Source organism: Camelus bactrianus, chromosome 10, assembly GCF_048773025.1.
Source record: "Camelus bactrianus isolate YW-2024 breed Bactrian camel chromosome 10, ASM4877302v1, whole genome shotgun sequence".
In the NCBI taxonomy this organism is placed as follows: Eukaryota; Metazoa; Chordata; class Mammalia; order Artiodactyla; family Camelidae; genus Camelus; species Camelus bactrianus.
Window position 1 is genome coordinate 7,064,713 of NC_133548.1, and position 20,134 is coordinate 7,084,846.

The 20,134-nt window shown below is 58.7% G+C and overlaps 1 protein-coding gene across 2 annotated transcripts; it reads left to right on the top strand.

Annotated features, from left to right (window-relative positions):
• The first annotated feature begins 134 nt into the window (after positions 1–134).
• On the top strand, positions 135–19,937 carry ATG2A (autophagy related 2A). Of its 2 annotated transcripts, none has more exons than XM_045518169.2 (41): positions 135–431; positions 2,499–2,661; positions 2,774–2,926; positions 3,076–3,178; positions 3,614–3,749; positions 3,889–3,987; positions 4,292–4,388; positions 4,475–4,639; positions 4,743–4,883; positions 5,415–5,652; positions 5,741–5,885; positions 5,988–6,080; positions 6,466–6,624; positions 6,745–6,988; positions 7,335–7,431; positions 7,554–7,713; positions 8,396–8,538; positions 8,618–8,757; positions 8,843–8,994; positions 9,447–9,597; positions 9,740–9,939; positions 10,050–10,130; positions 10,367–10,473; positions 10,571–10,663; positions 11,909–11,979; positions 12,207–12,283; positions 12,851–13,015; positions 13,157–13,283; positions 13,366–13,580; positions 14,088–14,296; positions 14,558–14,693; positions 16,274–16,474; positions 16,697–16,798; positions 16,882–16,966; positions 17,061–17,196; positions 17,282–17,354; positions 17,530–17,612; positions 17,824–17,945; positions 18,088–18,242; positions 19,262–19,414; positions 19,497–19,937. In XM_045518169.2, the coding sequence occupies exons 1-41, from the start codon at positions 261–263 to the stop codon at positions 19,731–19,733; spliced, it is 5,778 nt and encodes a 1,925-aa protein (XP_045374125.2). In that variant the 5' UTR covers positions 135–260; the 3' UTR covers positions 19,734–19,937. The 2 variants fall into 2 exon arrangements, with proteins under 2 accessions (XP_045374125.2, XP_010955403.2); XM_010957101.3 differs by having other exon boundaries at positions 136–431; positions 12,851–13,021.
• The last annotated feature ends 197 nt before the right edge of the window (positions 19,938–20,134 follow it).

Consider the following 20,134-nt stretch of genomic DNA (forward strand, 5'->3'; position numbering starts at 1 on the left):
TTTTGAGAGCATTATATCGTACCGAGAGCCCAGTCCCTTTTTCGCGCCTGGAGGCTCCGCCCCCGCGGCCAATCAGTAGGCCTCGCCCTTTGCAATGGCCAATGGCAGTGAGCGTGGGGGGCGGGGCCGGGCGTCCGGGGGCGCGGCCTGGCTCTAAGAGAAGCGGCAGGGTGAGCCGGGGGCTCTAGTGAACCGCGAAGCCGGACGGGGAACGCTGCCGGGCGGCGAGTTGAGGCGGCCCGGGCCCGGCGGTCTCCGAGATGTCACGATGGCTATGGCCGTGGTCGAACTGTGTGAAAGAGCGAGTCTGCCGCTACTTGCTGCATCACTACTTGGGTCACTTCTTCCAGGAGCACCTCAGCCTGGACCAGCTCAGCCTCGATTTGTACAAGGGCAGCATTGCCCTGCGGGATATACATCTGGAGATCTGGGTAAGGATATGGGCCCGAACCCGGGAAGGGGGGAGGGGGGACAACGATTTGAGGCTACCTGTGAAAGGGTTGGACTTGGGGACCTGGCACTGGGGTGGAGAGGCCGTGGGAGTCCAACCCTTTCCAGGGGTCAAGAGGGACCCCAGCTGGTCGCTTCCATAGCCAGTAGCTGCCTCTACTTCACAGGAGGAGAAACTGAGGCTGGGAAGCGGGATGTCACTTGTCTGGAGAATGCCAGAATAAGCATATCGAATTTGGGGCCTGAGATGAGGGTGGTACCAAGAAACTGAGGAGAGGGTGAGGAGGGATCAGAGGAACTAGGGAGTCTGGTGGGACGAGGCCAGGGCAGTGACAGAGTTGGGACACGAAGCTGGTCAGGGAAGTCTGGCAGGGGTCCAGGGCCCTGCTACAGGCACCTGTGGGAAGGGTGCCCTGACCTCCTGACCCCACGACCCTGGGCCTGGTGGGTGGGGTTCATCTCCGGATAGGGATGTCAACAACCGCGTCAGCACCATGTTGATCAACACTTTGTGTGACTGCTGCCGCTGTCTACTTCCTGCTTTTGGGAGAGTGGGATGGACCAAGTGGCAGTTTGGGGAGGGGCTTGGGCATCCCTCTGTAGAGGAAAGCCCTAGAGGAAAGATGGATAAGTCTGACCTCAGGCAGAGAGGAGCGAGATGCTGGGGAAGCTGAGAGGAGTAAGATCTGGATCTGAGTCCTTATACTGGAGGTGGTGAAGTGCAGTGATTCACAGGTCAGCTGACCTGGGAAGTTGCAAAGGAGCCACCAATTAGAGGCACCAGACCAGGGCTGGCACTGGGTCAGTCCTCCAGTTCAGAGAAACAGGGGTGGACACGGAGACAGGGGCTTCTCAGTTTTCTTGGGGGAGTTAGGGCAGTGGGCAGATAGGATGCCTGGCCTCAATATAGCCTGGGCAGGAAGAACTGAGCTTTAGAGGTAGGCCAGGCCTTCCTGAGCAAATGTGGGGTAGAGGAAGACCCCTGAGCCCAGAGTTGGTGGCATCTCTTGCTTTGGAATCCTAGCGCAGGAGACCTTTTCTGATTTCTGACTTCAGCCTCTTAGTCTGGCCTGAAAGAAATAACCCAGACCTCTAGACTGCCTCTTTCTACATTCCCACTCTGCCCTCCCCTCCCCTCAGCTGGGGATTGAATTGGCTCCCAGCTAGGCTGCTTTCCCACCTGGCCTCTGGTGAAGGAGTTGGGAGGAGCTGGGCCTTGGTGGAATGTAGGTGCTTTCCCAGGTTGCCAGCCCTTCTGCCTCGGCCTGCAGCCCCTACCTTGAAGATCCTCAAAGGTGTCAAGTGCCTGGGAACCATGGGATAGGATGAGGAGAGAGGCCTGGGTCTCAGTCTCAGTCCCCATGGTATACTGGATGACTGGTCCCTTCTCTTTAGGCCTCAGTTTCCCCATCTGTGGATCTCTGGGTAAGGAATTTGTACTCAGTCTCTATAGGCTTGCTAGTTCTGCTGTGTATTTTATTCATGGGTCCAACAAGTGTTTACTGAGGCCCTCGCTGGGTAGCACCACGCAGAGCACCTGGAGTCACACAGAGAAGGCAGGTGGACTGCTGCCCTCAAGGAGCTCCCAAGCTGGTGACTCCCCTGTTTGTAACCGGGAGCTCTAAGCTTGTGCCTCAGAGAGAGGTACAACTGCACCAAGTGTTTGGAGTTGGGGGCCCCCCTCCAGCTCAGGTCAGCCCCTGTCTGCCTCTCCTGCACACTCCCATTAAACTCCATGCTCACCAGGATGAATATGGGGTGCTGCTGCATACTGCTGGGCCTTTACATGTGCTGTTCCCGTATCTGGACATGCTACCTTCTATCCCCTAGCTCCCCCCTCCTCTGGTTTGAAAAACTGGGCACATTGAACTATGCAGTAATAGGGCACCAAGCGTAGGGATCCATTGAGCAAAGGTAGGACTTTGCAGGTAGCATGTGGAGGGATGGGGAGAGCAAGGGTGGAATAGCCAGGCAAGGAGTGCAGCAGCCAGGGGGACAGCTGGATTTGGGGTTTCCCTGAGCTGGTTTTATCTTCCATTTGCTCTCAGTCTGTGAATGAGGTGCTGGAGTCCATGGAGTCACCACTGGAATTGGTGGAAGGCTTTGTGGGCTCTATCAAGGTGGCCGTGCCCTGGGCTGCGCTGCTCACCGACCACTGCACTGTGCACGTGTCAGGCCTCCAGCTCACTTTGCAACCCCGCCAAGGCCCAGGTGAGGACAGGGCAAAGCTGGTGGGGGGCAGCACGGAGCAGGAAGTGGGAGTGGGCCTGGCACCAGGGGCTGGCTGGGTCTGCCTGTCCTGAGACCCTCTTCCTACTTGCAGGACCAGGGGCTGCTGACTCACAGAGCTGGGCCTCGTGTATGACCACGAGCATGCAGCTGGCTCAGGAGTGCCTGCGGGACGGGCTGCCTGAGCCCTCTGAGCCACCACAGCCCCTAGAAGGACTGGAGATGTTCGCCCAGACCATCGAGACTGGTGAGCAGGCCCCTCCTGGCCACCCTGCCCCTCCATGGCCCATAGGGCAAGGGCCTCAGACAGCAGCATGGCCACTCTGCTGCCCAACAGGGAAACTCTGTCTGCCTCTTGCTGCTCCGCCTGACGTGAGACCCTTTCCCACCCCTCAGTACTGCGAAGGATCAAGGTGACCTTCTTGGATACTGTCGTGAGGGTGGAGCACTCGCCGGGTGATGGGAAGCATGGTGTGGCAGTGGAAGTCCATGTGCAGAGGTAGGGGCAGGCTGAGCAGTGTGGGCTGGCATGAGGAAGAGGGGGAACGAGGGGCTGCTGAATGGCCCTGGCCCTGACCCTGCCCCCGGCCCTGCCCCCATCCCCAGCCTGGGCTCCTGGGACATGTCAGGGCAAGTCTGGGTGGGCCTGGGCTGTGGCCGTGGCAGGCGGAAGCAAGCTGCGTGTGAGCCTGGTGTGGTGTCCAGGGGCCAGGCGGTGCAGGCCCAGGGTGACTGGGGCCCCAAGGATCAGGTTACACCCTGATGGTCTGAGGAGCAAGGAATGGCCATGGAGGTCCAGGATGGCCTGACTATAATGCGGCAGCTCTACAGGCCAACCTTCGCTGACCCCAGACCCCCTAAAACAGAACAAGGTGTGGGGAGAGGGGCACCAGCCTCGGGTGGCTTGGGCAAGGGCTGAGCCTACACTCCTCAGACTGGAGTACTGCGATGAGGCCGTGCGAGACCCAAGCCAGGCACCCCCAGTGGATGTGCATCAGCCTCCTGCCTTCCTACATAAGCTGCTGCAGCTGGTGGGCGTCCGCCTGCACTTCGAGGAGCTCCCCCAACAGGTGGGCCCAGTCTCGTCCTCACAGTGTCTCTTAATTCCTGTTCTCTCTGGACCTTGACCCATCTGACTGTCTTCATCCCTTCTGACCATCTCTGACCGTATCTTCTTGACCTCTCCTTTCATATCCTCTTACCTCCCAGGAAGGACCCCCAGAGCCTCCCTTGCAGATTGGCAGCTGCTCAGGGTGTCTGGAGCTGACAGTGAAACTGAAGCAAAATGAGGCCTTCCCAGGCCCCAAGGTGGGTCCCCAGGCCCCTGGGGAGGAGGAATATGCCCCATCTCAGAATCTTCCTCAGCACTGCTGATCTTCCCTGGGACAAAGCAGAGAAGAGTGTTGAGTGGGGGAATTACTGCCTTCTAGGCAACTGGAGAAACTGAGGCTGAGAGTGGTCCAGTTGTGGCCAGGGTCACACAGCTAGTTGGTGGTATAGCTTAGCCTGATAACTGGCATCCTGCCTCCTCAGGGTGAGGACAGGTGGGTGGCAGTTCTCAGAGGGCCTCGGTGGCAGGTGTTGGCTCCATGGTTACTCCCTCCACCCCTAGCTGGAGGTGTCTGGACAACTGGGCTCCCTGCACCTGCTTCTAACCCCACGGCAGCTCCAGCAGCTTCAGGAACTGCTTGACGCAGTGAGCCTTGCAGGTGAGACTGTGGGTGGTCTAGGAGATGGGATGACTGGGAAGAGGCTGGCCAGACTGGACTGACATAAGAAAGTATCCTCCCCGTAGACCCCGAGGGCCTGGTAGACAAACTGAACAAGAGCCGCCCGCTAGGTGCTGAAGATCTGTGGCTGATTGAACAGGATCTGAACCAGCAGCTGCAGGCGGGGACTGTAGCTGAGCCCTTCAGCCCAGACCCCGTTTCAAACCCTCTTGTCAACCTGGAGAGCACTGGTGGGTGTGAAGCCAGAACCAGCAATTGGCAGGGTGTCTGTGTGGGTGCAGGAGTCAGGGGGCTGAGCACACCAGTCTCTGACCCTCTTCCCCTGGTTCACAGACCTCTTCTTCTCCATGGCCGGCCTCACAAGCAGTGTGGCCTCAGCCCTGTCTGAGGTCTCCCTCTCCGACGTAGACCTGGGTTCCTCGGTGCACAGCAACATGGCCTCCCGCCGGCATTCTGCCCAGCACCCCTCGACCGGTGAGTCCTCAGGGGCAGGAAGAGCTGGAGGAAGCCTTGGTGCTGGTGTGATGTTTGTTACTCGCATGCTATGTCTGGAGGTCCACCACTGTGACTTGGTTCCATGGGAACACTCAATGGGAGGTAGAGATGCAATGGACAGAGCCTAGGTTTCAGAGTCAGTGACCTTGGGCCAAGCTCTTAAACTGCTGGAGACTCAGTTTCCCCTTCCACAAAAAAAGAATAGTAAGATTTGATCCTGCCAGGCTGCATGTTTTGCTTGATGTTTATTGAGAGATTGTGTGTGGCAGGTACTGGGTAAGTGCTTTATCACCTTTCTTGCAGCTCCCTTGAGAGGACTGAATCAAGCCTGGGCCCAGTGTCTGGCTTAATGAGGCTTCGTGTCACCCTTGCCTGGCCAAGCCCCCAGCCAGAGTCACAGTCCAGCTAGGCCAGGGCTTCTCCCAGCCCTTAGACCAGTGTCTGACTGTCACCTTACCTGGGATGCTTATGAACTCTGGGGAGCCCCTGATGAAGTCTTTGTTCTTTCAGGCAAGACAGCCCCCACACCCTCCTCGAACACCCTGCGCCCTGACTCGCTGCTGAAGATGACTTTGGGGGGCGTGACCCTGACCTTGCTTCAGACGTCTGCCCCGTCTTCTGGACCACCTGACCTCACCACCCACTTTTTTTCGGAGTTTGATGCCTCCAAGGATGGGTCCTTTGGCTCTCATGACTTCTACCATCTCCGACCGCGCTTCCAGAGGGCCTGTCCCTGTAGTCATGTCCGGTACAAGCCCAAGGCAGGGACCTGGGCTTAAGGGGACTCTCCAAACCCGCCCAAGCTCACCTTCTGATGCCCTGTGTCTTCCCTATAGGCTAACAGGTGCAGCTGTGCAGCTGTCCTGGGAGCTGCGGACAAGCAGGGGCCGGCGGATCACCAGCACAGAAGTGCACTTTGGGCAGCTGGAGGTGCTAGAGTGTCTGTGGCCCAGGGGCACCTCGGAGCCTGAGTACACAGAGGTGAGGGCTGAGAGAAAGCCAGGATATGGGCAGCAGGGCCTAGTGGTGAGGGTGGGTGTGGGGGCTCAGCCTCACCCTGTCGCTTCCCATGTCCCATCCCAGATCCTGAGCTTCCCGAACAGCCTGGCCTCCCAGGCCTCAGCTAAGCCTTGCGCCCACCTGCGCCACATGCAGACTCTGCGCCGGATACACAAGGTAACCTACCTCACTTCAGGCCCAGTGGCCCTTGACTGTTTCCCATGGTGTACTGCCCGTACCGGCCTCCCCTGGTGCCTCCCTGCTCCCACCCTCCACCTTCAAACCAGAGCACATCTTTCCATCCGGGATCCCTTGAATACATCTGGGGCTAGGCTGCTCCATGGCTGGGAGTGGCAAGTATTGGGTAGCTTTCGCTAAACAAGCCTGATCTGCCTCGAGCAGGGCAGTAAAGGGCTTCCCATCCTCTCCTGGGTCCCTTACCCAAGCTCTTCTCCCCACCGCTTGGGAGGGCTCTGTGTTCTGTTTTTCCTCAAGGGGGATCCTGCCCATCCTGCCCTCACCATGTCATAGCCTTCATTGACCTGTGTACCCTCTCCCTCAGAGCCGACCCCGGCGCCCAGCTGCCTGCCACTACCACTCAGAACTGGCCCTGGACCTGGCTGACTTCCAGGCAGATGTAGAGCTAGGGGCCCTGGACCGGCTCTCTGCCCTGCTGCACCTGGCCACCATACCCCCTCCTGAGTTGCTTGCTGGCCTGCTGGTAAGATGCCCAACTAGGATGGAGAGCAGGGCATGGACTATCTGGCTGTTGACCACAGTTGCAGGGGCTGGAGGAGGGGATTGGCCCAGGCAGCATCTCTGACCCCCCGACCCTCCACAGACAGAGACCCCACCAGCTGCTGAGCAGCAGACAGTGGTGCAGCTATCAGCACCCAGGGCCACGCTGCAGCTGCGCTTCCCCATTGCCGACCTGCGGCCTGAGCGGGACCCCTGGGCGGGCCAGGCTGTGCGGGCTGAGCAGCTGCGGTTAGAGCTGATTGAGCCCCAGTTCCGGTCAGAGTTAAGCAGTGGGCCTGGTCCCCCAGCCCCAACCCGCCTGGAACTCACCTACTCCGACCTACATGGTAAGAGCCCCCCTGGGTATAACTCGTTAGGCAGGGGGCTCAGGCCTCTAGGAGTATTGGGCTTGGGGCTATGGAATGGGCTGGGTCACAGTGGGGACAGACCCTGGTCCAGGCCTAATCAGCTTTGTGAGGCACCAGCATTGCCTATCCCCAGGCTTCCTGGGCAACAGGCAGAGTGGACCCTTTATCCTTGAATGACTATAGACTGTGGGCATAGGTCTGTAAACAGTAAAAGATGGTTGTCACGGTGAGGGGTGCTCCAATCCCCCACTGGCCCACCTGGCATTGAGGAAGAAATAGGGAAAGGCAGCAGTGACAACCCCTCACTCCTCCCCATCCCCTCCAGTCACCTACGAAGATGGAGAGAAGCCACCTGTCCCCTGCCTGCGGGTCTCTAAAGCCCTGGATCCCAAGAGCCCTGGGCACAAGTACTTCCTGCCCCAGTAAGTTGGGGCTTTGGAGGAGCAGACAGAGAGGAGGGCTTTGCTACTGAGGGCGGTGGGAGGCCACTTGGGACCAGGGGCTGGGGGCCCTGCAGGCCAGTGACAGGCCTGTGCCCTCGCAGGGTAGTGGTGACCCTGAACCCCCAGCTCAGCAGCACACAGTGGGAAGTGGCCCCGGAGAAGGGAGAGGAGCTGGAGCTGTCGGCTGAGAATCTGTGCGAGCTTCAGGAACCTGAGCCCTCACCCTTCTCCTCAAAAAGGACCATGTACGAGACGGAAGAGGTGAGGCCCAGGACCTTCGAGTCTCATGGGAGCCAATTGGTGGCTGTGGGCCACAGGGAAAACACCATCTGGGGCACCAGGTGATGTGACCCAGCGTCAGTGAGAATTTCATCTCTTCCATCATCTCTGGTCAACAGGGAGGCAGAAACACCACAGCTGGCGGGGCCTAGGAGTGAGGGCAGGGACCCAGGGGGCATGGGTCCTTGATCAGGTAGATCACAACCCCGTCCCTTCAGCCATTTATCAGCAGTGTATGTTTGGGCCTCAGGACCCTTTTCTCTTAAGGAGATGAGGGTTGAGTAGGAGGCGGTTAAGGGCCTGGCCTCTGAACCAAATGGCCTAGGTTCAAATTCAGGCTCTGCCACTCAGTTGGGTGTATCATCTGGGGGAGTTGTCTCATCTCTTGAAAAGTCACCTACAGGTAAGTTTCCCCACTTGGAAAGTGGGTATAATGACCTGTCTCACAGACCTGTTGTGAGAATAAAGAAGTTAACATACACAAGGCCCTCAGGGCAGGGTTCGCACGCAGTCAGCGCTTCACACGAGATGGCTGTCCTATGTCCCAGCAGGAAAGGCTCATGTGAATGAATGAGAAATAGGTCAGGAAACTAACCTGGGTCTGATTGAAAAGCCAGCAGCAGGCTCTGACATTTCTCATCCCCTTTCCTGCTCCCCCATCCAGATGGTGATTCCTGGAGACACTGAGGAAATGAGGGCCTTTCAGAACCGGGCCCTGGCGCTGTCTCGCTGCAGCCTGGAAGTGGTCCTGCCCAGCGCCCATGTCTTCCTGCCCAGCAAGGAGGTCTACGAGAGCCTCTACAACAGGTGGCGACATGGGTAGGGCGGGGGTGGCCAGGGGCTGGGCTGGGCCTCCCTCACCGCCGTGGTCCTACCGCCCTCCCAGGATCAACAACGACCTGCTCCTGTGGGAGCCCGCGGACCTGCTTCCCAGCCCCGGCCCCGCCGCGTGCCCCGCTGGCTTCCCGGACGCCTCGGGCTTGTGGCACGACAACTTCAAGATGTGCAAGTCTGCCTTCAAGCTGGGTAGGAGGGGTGCCCTGGTGGGGCCCTGGGGCCAGGGCAGCCCTCCCAGGTCTCCTTCCCACTTGGCTCCTTGATCTCACCCCAGACTCGGACTCGGACGATGAGGACACCCACTTCTCAGTGGGGGCGTCAGGTGCCCCCCGGCCCCCTGCCCCTGAATCCCCTCACTCCCAGAGTACCTTCTCTACACTGGTGACGGTGCTGAAGGGTCGGATCACGGCCCACTGTGAAACCAAGGTGAGGGCAGCCCAGGGGAGGTGAGCCCCTGACTCCAGAGCCCCCACTGGCAAGAGAACAAGGCCAGTGTCAGCAGTTCCAAGCTGGGAATGTGGGAAACAGACCCCACTGGGGACTTTGTGTGGCCTCTCCAGCCAGCAGCACCTACCCACCACCCACTGACCCACCCGTGCCACCACACCCATCTCATCACTGCCCCTTATTAGCACCTGCTGTATGTAAGGCACCATGCTAGGGGTCCTAATTGGCACCATCTGATGTTCGGAGGCAGACAGGGCAAGGATGACCCTTCCCCTCTGGCAAAAGAGAAAGTACTGCCCTGGACCTCCAGCAGTCTGGGTAGAGGCTGGAGCTGATCCTAGTCAGGCCAGGACTCTCCGAGGCCCCTCACCCCCAAGGGTCAGGGCTGCTAAGTATAGCTGGTGAGGCCAAACCACATGCTCTGTCTGCAGGACAAGTGTGGGAAACGGCTGGAGGCTGCACATGGGGAACTGGTGCTAGACATGGAACAAGGCACCATCTTCAGCGTCTCCCATTACCGAGGCCAGCCGGGCCTTGGCTACTTCTGCCTGGAAGCTGAAAAGGCAACACTCTACCACCGAGGTGTGAGGGCTGGGGGCCAGTTGCCATGGGGTCTCTAGGGTCCATGGACAGGGGTTGAGTCTTTCAGGAGGAATACGTGCCCTTCCTGGGTGGAGTGGGGGATCAGCCAGCTTGGAAGGGGACTCACCAGATGTCTCCCTAGCGGCCGTGGATGACTATTTGCTGCCCAGTTGCCTGGAGCTGCCCACCTTTGCTCCTCCGGCCCAGCTGGCCCTAACCATCTACCCATCAGAGGAAGGGATGACTGAGCAAGGAGCCTCGGGCCGCAAGGGCCAAGGCCGGGGCTCCCACATGCTGTCCACCGCGGTGCGCATCCAACTGGACCCCCACAAGAATGTCAAGGTATAGCCGTACCTGCTTCTGGCCGGCCCACTTGTTTGGGCAGGACCACTGCCTCCCTGGTGCCTGGCAGGCTGGGCTGCTACCATGGGCTGACTGTGCCCTGCCCCCAGGAGTTCCTGGTGACACTGCGGCTGCACAGAGCTACGCTGCGCCACTACATGGCCCTGCCAGAACAGAGCTGGCACTCCCAGGTGAGCGAGGGTGGTGTGGGCAGGCAAGTCTCAAGGCTGGGATAAGGCTGGTGTGAGGGCCATGGGCTGGACCAGAGCTGACCTTAGGCTGGAGCTGACTTCTGGGCGGAGCCCCTGGGCAAGGGGTGTGATGGACAGCTGATGGGCAGCAAGTGGGGACCTGTGCTGGGGTGGGGAGTTAGAGGGAGAAAGAGGTCCCTTTATCCTCACTGCCCCTCTCGCCCTGGCCCCCAAAGCTGTTGGAGTTCTTAGATGTCCTGGATGATCCAGTGCTGGGCTACCTGCCTCCAACAGTCATTACCATCCTACACATACACCTGTTCTCCTGTGCTGTGGACTACAGGTACCCAGGCACGGGTGGCTGGGGCCAGGGGCTGAGGGCAGGCTCTCTCATGTAAGGAGTCTGCCCCAGCCCAAGTGTGACCTCCCACCCACCCCAGGCCCCTCTACCTCCCTGTACGTGTCCTTGTCACTGCTGAGACCTTTACCCTCTCCAGCAACATCGTCATGGACACCTCTACCTTCCTGCTCAGGTATGGAGCTCTCCCCACCCCAGCTCCCTGTCCATCCTACCCCAAGCTGACTCAGCTGCCCCTCCTCTAGGGTCCTACCTCCCTGCTGTACATCCTCAGGCCACTGTGAGCCTTTCTGTACAATCATGTGATCTCTTCCTGAGGCACAAAATTGGGTTTCACCTTCCTAGAGGGCAGTCAGACCTCCGAATCAGAGCCTTAAAAGCGTTTAAGCTCTCTGACCTGATACTCTCACTTCCGGTGGCTGTCCTAAGGATATAAGGATAAGAAAAGGTGAAGTATGATGCCCCTGTAGTATAATTTTAAATAGTCAAAACTTATAAACAATTTAAATGCCCCCACATCACATTATAATCTCAGTTAGTAAACATGGCCAACCCAACCATTAAAGTCAAATTAAAGAATAACATTGAAAAATATAGGGAAATGCCACGGTACAATATTTACTGAAAAGAAGTAAGATATAAAACTATTTTTTTAAGAAAGATTATTTGCATATAGTTAGGATTGGTACCAGGACCTCTTGCAGATACCAAAATCCAGGGGTGCTCAAGTCACTCATAAGTGACATATAAAAGAGTGTGATATATGTATATAACCCATGCATATCTTCCCATATTCTTTAAATCATTTCTGGTTTATTTATAATACCTAATACAATGTAAGTGCTGTGTAACTGGTTGTCAGCACATGGAAAATTCAAGTTTTGCTTTTTGGAATTGTCTGATTTTTTTTTCTTTTAATATTTTTGATCCCCAGTTGGTTGACTCCTCAGAAGTGTAGCCAGCAGATATGGAGGGATGACTGTATATGGTGCTTTGCTCAGAGTTTGAGATTAGCTGTATTTTAAAATATCCTAAAGGAGCTGTGTTATGTTGCCCTTAAAATAAGGACTTTCAAAGAACAATGCATACTGTAGGGGGAAAACAGGACATTTTCCTCCCAGGGCTGTTGTGAGGCCCAGGTGAGGTGGAGGAGCTGCAAGTACTTGGAGAAAGATAAGTGCTGCCCAGTTTCTTCGAGTGTCTGCTATCTGGGCCTGTGGCACGGAAGACCAGGCCCAGTCTCCCCATTGTACAGACAAGAACACTGAGACCAGAGAAGGCCCAGCACTAGTTTCTTGTGGGCTTGAGACTCCCTGTGGGTGCTCCCTCTGCCTGTCTCTGGGAGCCCCACCCCTGCCAGCTCCTAGGAGCTGCTCCCTGCAGCGGCTCCCTGGCCCTTCTCAGCCCTGTTCCCCACCAGGTTCATCCTTGACGACTCCGCCTTGTACCTGTCTGACAAGTGTGAGATGGAGACCCTGGATCTGCGGCGAGGTGGGCAGGGCTTGGACTGGGCTCCCTCCCCTCTGAGGGACTGTGGCCCCTGGCTATACCCAGAGCAGCCAGATGTCCTCCCCCAGCTGCTAGTCAGGTTTTCAGCACCCATACACATGTGCACGCACACAAGGACTACACCCAGATAAACCCTAGGTTCTCCCCTCTGGTGGTGGGCCAGGGGCTGGGTGGGAGGAGGCAACAGAGACTTCTGACTTCTACCTCAGATTACGTCTGTGTCTTGGACGTTGACCTTCTGGAGCTCGTGATCAAAACCTGGAAGGGGAGCACTGAGGACAAACTGGTGAGTGTGGCTGTCACCCAGGGTTCCCCAGAGCCAGAGCAGGCATAGGGGCCAAGGGAGCCTTCCAGGGTCACTCTTTCCTTACACTGTCCCTTTGCTTCTGTTCCCTGGGCCTGGGCTCAGGTCACGGTCACTGACAGCCCTTTCCATGCTGGGCTATGGTTATTGGCCCTCCTAGGAAGGGCTGGGTCCACTATGGGCGTCCCTCAATGTGAACCCTGCCACTAGAGGGCAACTGCAGCCAAGAAAAAGCCAGGGCCTCAGCATCAGGCAGCCTGGGTGGGTCCTCAGTGCCCTCCTCTGTAAAATGGAAATACTAGGCCCTGCCTCACTGGGCTGAGGTGAAGGATAAAGGAGGCTGGGAACTCGAAGTCCTTCACACAGGAAGTGCACTCCTGCTTCGTCTGGCGGCCTTGGGCAAAGCTCCCTGCACTCTCTGGGCTGTTTGCTCACACGTTCAGTGGGTTATTGGGCAGGCTGACCACCCCAGGGACGACCTGGCCCAGTCCTATAGTACGTGTGGTGGGGGTAGAGCCTGGGCTGATGGGCCTACGACTAACCCCGCAGAGCCAGCCATTGTTCGAACTCCGCTGCTCCAACAACGTGATACACATGCACAGCTGTGCTGACTCCTGTGCCCTGCTGGTCAACCTGCTCCAGTATGTAATGAGTGAGGGTGACCTGCACCCCCCACCCAGGCCCCCCAGCCCCACGGAGATCGCTGGCCAGAAGGTACAGGTAAGGCCTGGCTGAACAGGCTACCAGAGCTCTGCTGGGCCCCCTTCCCCACCGTGCCCCCAGGGACCTGGTGATGGGGGAGCGGTAGGGCCCTGCCCCCCCTGACATTCACCACTCCTCCCCTGCCTGGCCCAGCTCTCCGAAAGCCCTGCCTCCCTGCCCTCATGCCCCTCAGTGGAGACAGCCCTTATCAACCAGCGGGACCTGACCGACGCCCTCCTGGACACCGAGCGTAGCCTGCGGGAGCTGGCCCAGGCTTCAGGTGGGTAGGGGTGCTTTTGGGCAAGCAGACATAATCAGGCACCCGCATTGGGCATCCCCCTAAACTGTCCTCTCTCCCACAGGTAGCCCCTTCTTTCAGGCCTCGCCAGTATCGGTCTACCTATTCCCAGGTGAACGGAGTGGGGCCCAGCCCCCCTCGCCCCCTGTTGGGGCCCCCACTGGCAGCTTGAGGTCTCATTCAGAGGCCAAAGAAGATGAAAAGGAAGAAGAGGGGGATGGAGACACTCTGGACAGTGATGAGTTTTGCATCCTTGACGCTCCTGGCCTGGGCATCCTGGTGTGTGGTGGGCAGGCTGGGCAGGAACCAGGGAGAGGGTGGCTCACATCTAGGCCCTTCTAGGACTCCTACTGTGAGAGAGGCAGGAGGTGGTCAATATCAGCGTGGGGTGGGGTCCATGAGTGGGGCTGGGAGGGTCTCCCTGGGGAGGCAGTCCTCACCCTGGGCTTTGAAGGAGTGAATGGGTTTCCAGAGGAAGAGAGAAGGCGTGGCATCCTGGGCAGTGGGACTGGGGCATTCAAGAGTAGGGAGGGAGAGGGGCAGAGCAGTTAGTGGGAGGGTGAGGAACCATTTGGCTGCAAGGGTGCTGACCTCCAAGCAAGATCTAGTTTTCAGGGAGTCAGGGCTGGTGGGAGCAAGGAGCACGCAAGCCCCTCAGGACAATGGCCCGTGAGAGTCATCTTTTATGAAAAGGGGGAGGGAGATGTGAGGATGAGGGAGAGACAGGTGGCCTGGACTGGGGAAAGCTTCTGTGCCCCATATGCTCACTTGGCCTCCTCCCTGCAGCCCCAGGATGGGGAGCCTGTGGTGACGCAGCTGCATCCAGGCCCCATCATTGTGCAGGACGGGCACTTCTCTCAGCCACTGGGCAGCACAGATCTGCTGCGGGCACCTGCCCACTTCCCAGTGCCCAGCAGTCGCGTGGTGCTGCGTGAGGTCTCCCTTGTCTGGCACCTCTATGGGGGCCGAGACTTTGGCCCTCATCCCGGACACAGGTGAGGAGAGGGTCCGGGTGGCAGCTGAGGCAGTGGGGCCCTCAGGAGATGGGGTCCAGGTTGGAGTCCAGCTCTGACCTTCAGCAGCTGATAACCTTGAACCCAATCCTTGCCTTGCTAGCCTCAACTCTTCCTCTTTCCTTGCCCTGCCCACCTCCCAGGAGAGGATCTCTTGCCCCAGACTGAAAGTCCTGCTCTGACAGGAGGGAACGAGGGAAGGGGGTTCCCCTGAGTCAGCTTGTCCCTTGTTCCTCTTCCCAGGGCAAGAGTTGGCCTCACAGGCCCCAGAAGCTCCCCTTCCCGCGGCTCTGGGCCCAACCGGCCCCAGAACTCCTGGCGTGCACAGGGGGGCAGTGGGAGGCAGCACCATGTCCTCATGGAGATCCAGCTCAGCAAGGTGAGCAGGGGGACTCAGGGTGCAGAAGGCCAGCCAAGCTGAGGGACAGGGACAGGCCCTCCCATCCCTGCTAGCACATCTATCCACAGGAACTTCTTAAAGGCCCTTGGTCATGAGCTGTGTCTCATGTTTACGGAGCTGCTGCCATGCTGTTCTAGATGCTGGGTGTAGTGATGAGCAAAGCAGACAGAAACTCTGCCCTCTGGCCACTTGTATCATAGTCGAGGGAGCCCCATAAGATATATAAATGTATATGGGTACATTTAGATATAGTCAAATGTGATAAATACTCAGAAAAAGTAAACAGGGAGGAGACATAGAGAGGGCAGGAAAGTCCTTGTGAAAATATGCCATTTTGTACAAAGATGTGAGGAAGTGAGCCAGGAGGAGGTTTTTCAGGCAGAGGGTGCAGCATGAAGGCTGCAAACTGGGAACATCCTTCGTGTGTTCTGGGAGCAGCGAGGAGGCCAGTGGGACTCCTGCTGAGCAGGGAGGACACAAGGCCAGAGATTCGGCCTAGACCAGGCTGCACAGGGCCCTGTAGACCACAGATGGTTTTGGTTTTTACTAGAGTGAGATGCAGTCAGCATGAGACAGTAGCTGCACAGGGCAGTAGCAGCAGAGCAGGTGAGTTGGTCAGACTCTGGAGAGATTCTGAGAGTGGGAAGAACCACAGGATGGGCTGCTGGACTGACTATGCATGAAAGAGAGAGCAGGACAGGCTGGCTTGAGAAACTGTGCAGGTCAGGTACCGCTTACCGGGAGTCAGCCTGCTCAGACCCACCCCCGAGCTTGTAAGGGCACCTGTGCTGAGACTCGGGGGGATGTGCTTCAGAGTGGTGACCAGGGCTCCTCAGAGATCCGACAGGCTGGGGAGCCAGCGCCAGCACTGGGTCAGGGGGAGGGAAGGCCAGGGCAAGGACCTGCAGTTGAGGGAGGCTTTGACCTGTCGGGGGTGGGGCAGGGTGGGGCGGGGGTGGCAGAAGACAGGCCTAGTGCACGTCAGGAGCACCGGCAGGGGGCGGGCTTTGGAGGGAGAAGCAAGGCCTCACCAGGGGTTTGTGGAGCACAAGGTGGGCAGGCAAATGCTTTACAAAGATCCCCCCCGGATGTGTGGAGAAGGGTCTGGGAGGGTTGAGCAGGGGGCCATCCAGGGGATGGGTGACAGCAGCTGAGACCAGGTGCAGCTGTGACGATGACAGAAGTGTGGAGGAATTGGAGAGATGTTTTGAAGAAGCAAAACTGACGACCATGGTGATAGAGACTGGAGGGTGAGGGGCCAAACCAAGGTTTGCACTTAGGGTGACAGGAGCACAGGTACCACTTAGGTGATGGTAAGGAAGGCTGTGAGAATGGAGGCAGTTAGATTTGGAGGAGGTCGTCAAGAGTTCATTGTGGCTGTGTGGAGTTTGAAATAAATGCCTGTGCAACAGCTGTGTGGAGGTGTCCAGGTGGCAGCCAGTGTGGGCTGAGATTGGGTTGGGGGCAGGAGGGTGGCTGCGAGAGAAGGGGCCTGTAGCCAGCCCTCCCTCCCTGTCACCACCCTGCCTACTCAGCTCGGGCCCCTGTCCACCCTACAGGTAAGCTTCCAGCATGAGGTATACCCAGCGGAGCCAGGCCCTGTAGCCCCTGGCAAGGAGCTAGAGGAGCAGCCACTGTCCCGCCAGGTGTTCATTGTACAGGAGCTTGAGGTCCGAGACCGGCTGGCCTCCTCCCAGATCAACAAATTCCTATATCTACACACGAGTGAGCGGATGCCACGGCGCACTCACTCCAACATGGTAAGGCCCCCACCATTGTCCACCCTGGGTCCACACACCCATGCTTGCACGCACACATGCGCATGTGCACACGCACACGCAGGTTGTTTGTGAGCCTGGGAGGATGGTGGGGGGCTCAGGTGGGCTTAGCTGAGGGAAGCGTGTGCAGGACCAACTGGGTGAACAGTGGGGGTTGGGGGCCAGAAGCCCAGCAGGTGCCCAGAGCTCACCCTCTGCCTTCAGCTCAAGATCAAAGCGCTGCATTTGGCCCCCATGACCAATCTGGGTGGGCCTGAGTGCTGTCTCCGCGTCTCGCTCTTGCCTCTGCGGCTCAACGTGGATCAGGTGAGCAGGCTGGGTATGGGCAGAGCCTGAAGTGAGCCTGCTGCCTCCAGACCCCTGAATCTGACCTGCTTCTTCCCCTGCAGGATGCCCTGCTCTTCCTCAAGGACTTCTTCACCAGCCTGGCAGCCAGCATCAACCCCATGGTCCCGGCGGAGACCTCCGCTGAAGGTGAGTGGCTGGGCCAGGGAAGGGAGGATCTAGGCGTCCTACCTCACAAACATTCCTTGGCCTATCCCTGCTCTGTCCCCCACCTCTCCTCCAGCTCACCCTGAGACCCGAGTCCAGCCCAGCAGTCCCCAGGAAGGGCAGCCTGAGGGTGTGGAGACCACCAGCTCCCAGGAGGCCACAGGCAGTAGACACGGCTCCTCCTCTGCTGAGCAGCAGCCCATCTACTTCAGGTAGGGCCTCGGGCTGGGGGCCTGGGGCCAGGATGTAGGGAGCCAGGCCAGTGACCAAAGGACCCCTTTCCTCGCTCCCACCCAGGGAGTTCCGGTTCACATCTGAGGTGCCCATTTGGCTGGATTACCACGGCAAGCACGTCACCATGGACCAGGTGGTAAGTGAGGCTGTCAGGTCCCCGTTCTGCCCAGGTGTGGCCTGGTCTATGGAGGCCAGGGAGCCAGGCTTCTGTCCATGCACATTGGCCGCTGAGTCAGCCTCTAGTGGCTCCTGTGGGCTGAGTGGGTCCCTGGGCCCCATCACGTAAACTCCAACCCCTCCTCCCTCCCCAGGGCACTTTCGCAGGCCTCCTCATAGGCCTGGCCCAGCTCAACTGCTCCGAGCTGAAGCTAAAGCGGCTCTGTTGCCGGCACGGGTGAGCCTCCAGGCCTCTCTCAAGCCTCCCTCCAGGGCCCTTTCTCCGTTCCTGACTGTGGCCTTGGCTGAGACATCACCCCTCTGGGATCATCCCTCCACACAGGGTTGGGTGGGGACATGGGGCGTGTTGGGGTGTCTTGGTTCTTCCTGGCCCTGTGACCCCTCAGTGTGCGGCTCTGGCCCACCCCACCCTCCTCTCCCCTTCCTAGGCTCCTGGGTGTGGACAAGGTGCTGGGCTATGCTCTCAATGAGTGGCTGCAGGACATCCGCAAGAACCAGCTGCCTGGCTTGCTGGGGGGCGTGGGCCCCATGCACTCTGTGGTTCAGCTCTGTGAGTATCTGACTTCGGGGGCTCTTGAAACTGTCATACTTTTGGGTAACCTAGAAGCCACTGTTGGGAATAGGTGGGAGAGTTCCTACAGCAGGGTAGGTAGGGGCAGCCTTGGGCATCTCTGACAGCCCTGTCCCCACAGTCCAAGGGTTCCGGGACCTGCTGTGGATGCCCATTGAGCAGTACAGGAAGGATGGGCGCCTCATGCGGGGGCTGCAGAGGGGAGCTGCCTCCTTCGGCTCGTCCACAGCTTCCGCTGCCTTGGAGCTCAGCAACCGGCTGGTGCAAGCTATCCAGGTGAGCGAGCCCCATGTCCAGGCCATGCCGGGCAGGGATGGTCTGCTCCATGGTGCCCAGTTCCATCCCCAAAGCTCTACTGAGGGCAGGCAATCTGGATATGTGGTATTTTATGAGGAACAATCACAAAGAGAAGAGGCCAAGTGACTGGCCTGGGGTCCCAGTGGCTCCCATATGGGAGGGTGAGTGCCCCTCAGGCTTTAGAGCCCACTCAGTCTCTGCTCGTGGCTGTGTCTTGAAGGGGAGGGAAGGGGTGGTGGCTCTGTTTACCGACAAAGAAACTGAAAACCAGAGACTGGCCCTCGTTCCTTCAGGCCCCATGCTTTTCTAGGCCCGGATGGGAAGCCAGGAAGGTGTCCTGTGAGCAGTTGTAAACGAGTGCTCTGAGTTCTGGGGTCAAGAGGGCTGGACAGGCAGGTGTTTGTGGCCTGTCCTAGGAGGTGGGGGGTGAGCTTGCAGATGCACAGGGGGCAGGGTCTCTAGAGAGGAGGTTGGAGGGATAAGCAGTCACCTGAGGGCCCCCCCGAGGGCACTAAGCTGGGATGTGGCACCGTCAGGTGAGGGGGCTGGGTGGGAAGGACTGACGCTGGGCTAGCGGACAGAGGAGCCTGCAGACAGAAGGGTCACACTCAGTGAGGGCTCACTGATCGGTGGGGATGGGTGAGGGGAACCCAGGTCTCTGCCAGGGCTGCCCCTAGAGCAGGCAAGGAATAGGATGGGGAAGGCAATGTGCTCATCTCAAGCTGCCATTTGTAGCACCCAACGGACAGGGCAGGGGTACCTGGATGTGGTGGTCAGCAGGGGAGGGGTGTGGGTCTAGACAATATTAGGAGAGTCCCCTCAGGAGGCATGCAGTCTGCCTGAAGCTCCCTGACCTGGGTGATGGGAGCCTTGGCAGGACCCCAGGAGCAGCACAGTAAAGCAAGGCTCTAGGGGACGCAGGAGGGAGGTGGGCTCCCTGGCCTGAGGATTCTGCCCCGGCCACCTCCCCTCATCTGGTGCCCCCCTGTGCTCCCCAGGCCACAGCCGAGACGGTGTATGACATCCTGTCCCCGACGGTGCCCATCTCGCGCTCCCTGCAGGACAAGCAATCTGTGCGAAGGCTACGAAAGGGCCAGCAGCCAGCCGACCTCCGGGAGGGTGTGGCCAAGGCCTATGACACAGTTCGAGAGGTAAAGAGGCCCAGCCCTGTTCCCAGTTGTCCCACATCCACCTCCCCACACAGACCCCTGCACTGACATCTGACCTCCACAGGGCATCCTGGATACAGCTCAGACCATTTGTGAGGTGGCGTCTCGAGGCCACGAGCAGAAGGGGCTGACAGGCGCTGTAGGAGGTGTGATCCGCCAGCTGCCCCCAACAGTGGTGAAGCCCCTCATCCTAGCCACAGAGGCCACATCCAACCTGCTTGGGGGCATGCGCAACCAGATCCTCCCTGATGCCCACAAGGACCATGCTCTAAAGTGGCGTTTGGACGAGACCCGGGACTGAGCACCGGGTACCCGGGACCCAAGGGCACTGCCTGCCTACCATACCCAGCCAGCCTAGTGGCACCTCAGCTCCCGTGCCTCCCAAGAGCTGTGGCCCACAGCCGGATGGGCCAAGCCTTCAGGGGTTGAACCAGGAAGGACCCTGACTGGCCCACCCACTGCCAATCGCTGTGAGAGGAGCCTCCCTGCCTCGGGCCTCGGCCCTGTCTCTGCACTTTTCCTCTGGGGAGAAAGGACACTGCCTCCACCACCACCTGGGCCCACACTGCTGCCTTGTTCCAGGATGGAGGCTTTTGGACCCTCAGACCCTGACCCCACTCAGCCAAGAGTCTTTCTGTGTCTTGGTGGTGGTGGGACAGACACCGTGTGGTTCAGTGTATTTTTAAGCAACTTGAGTGTGTG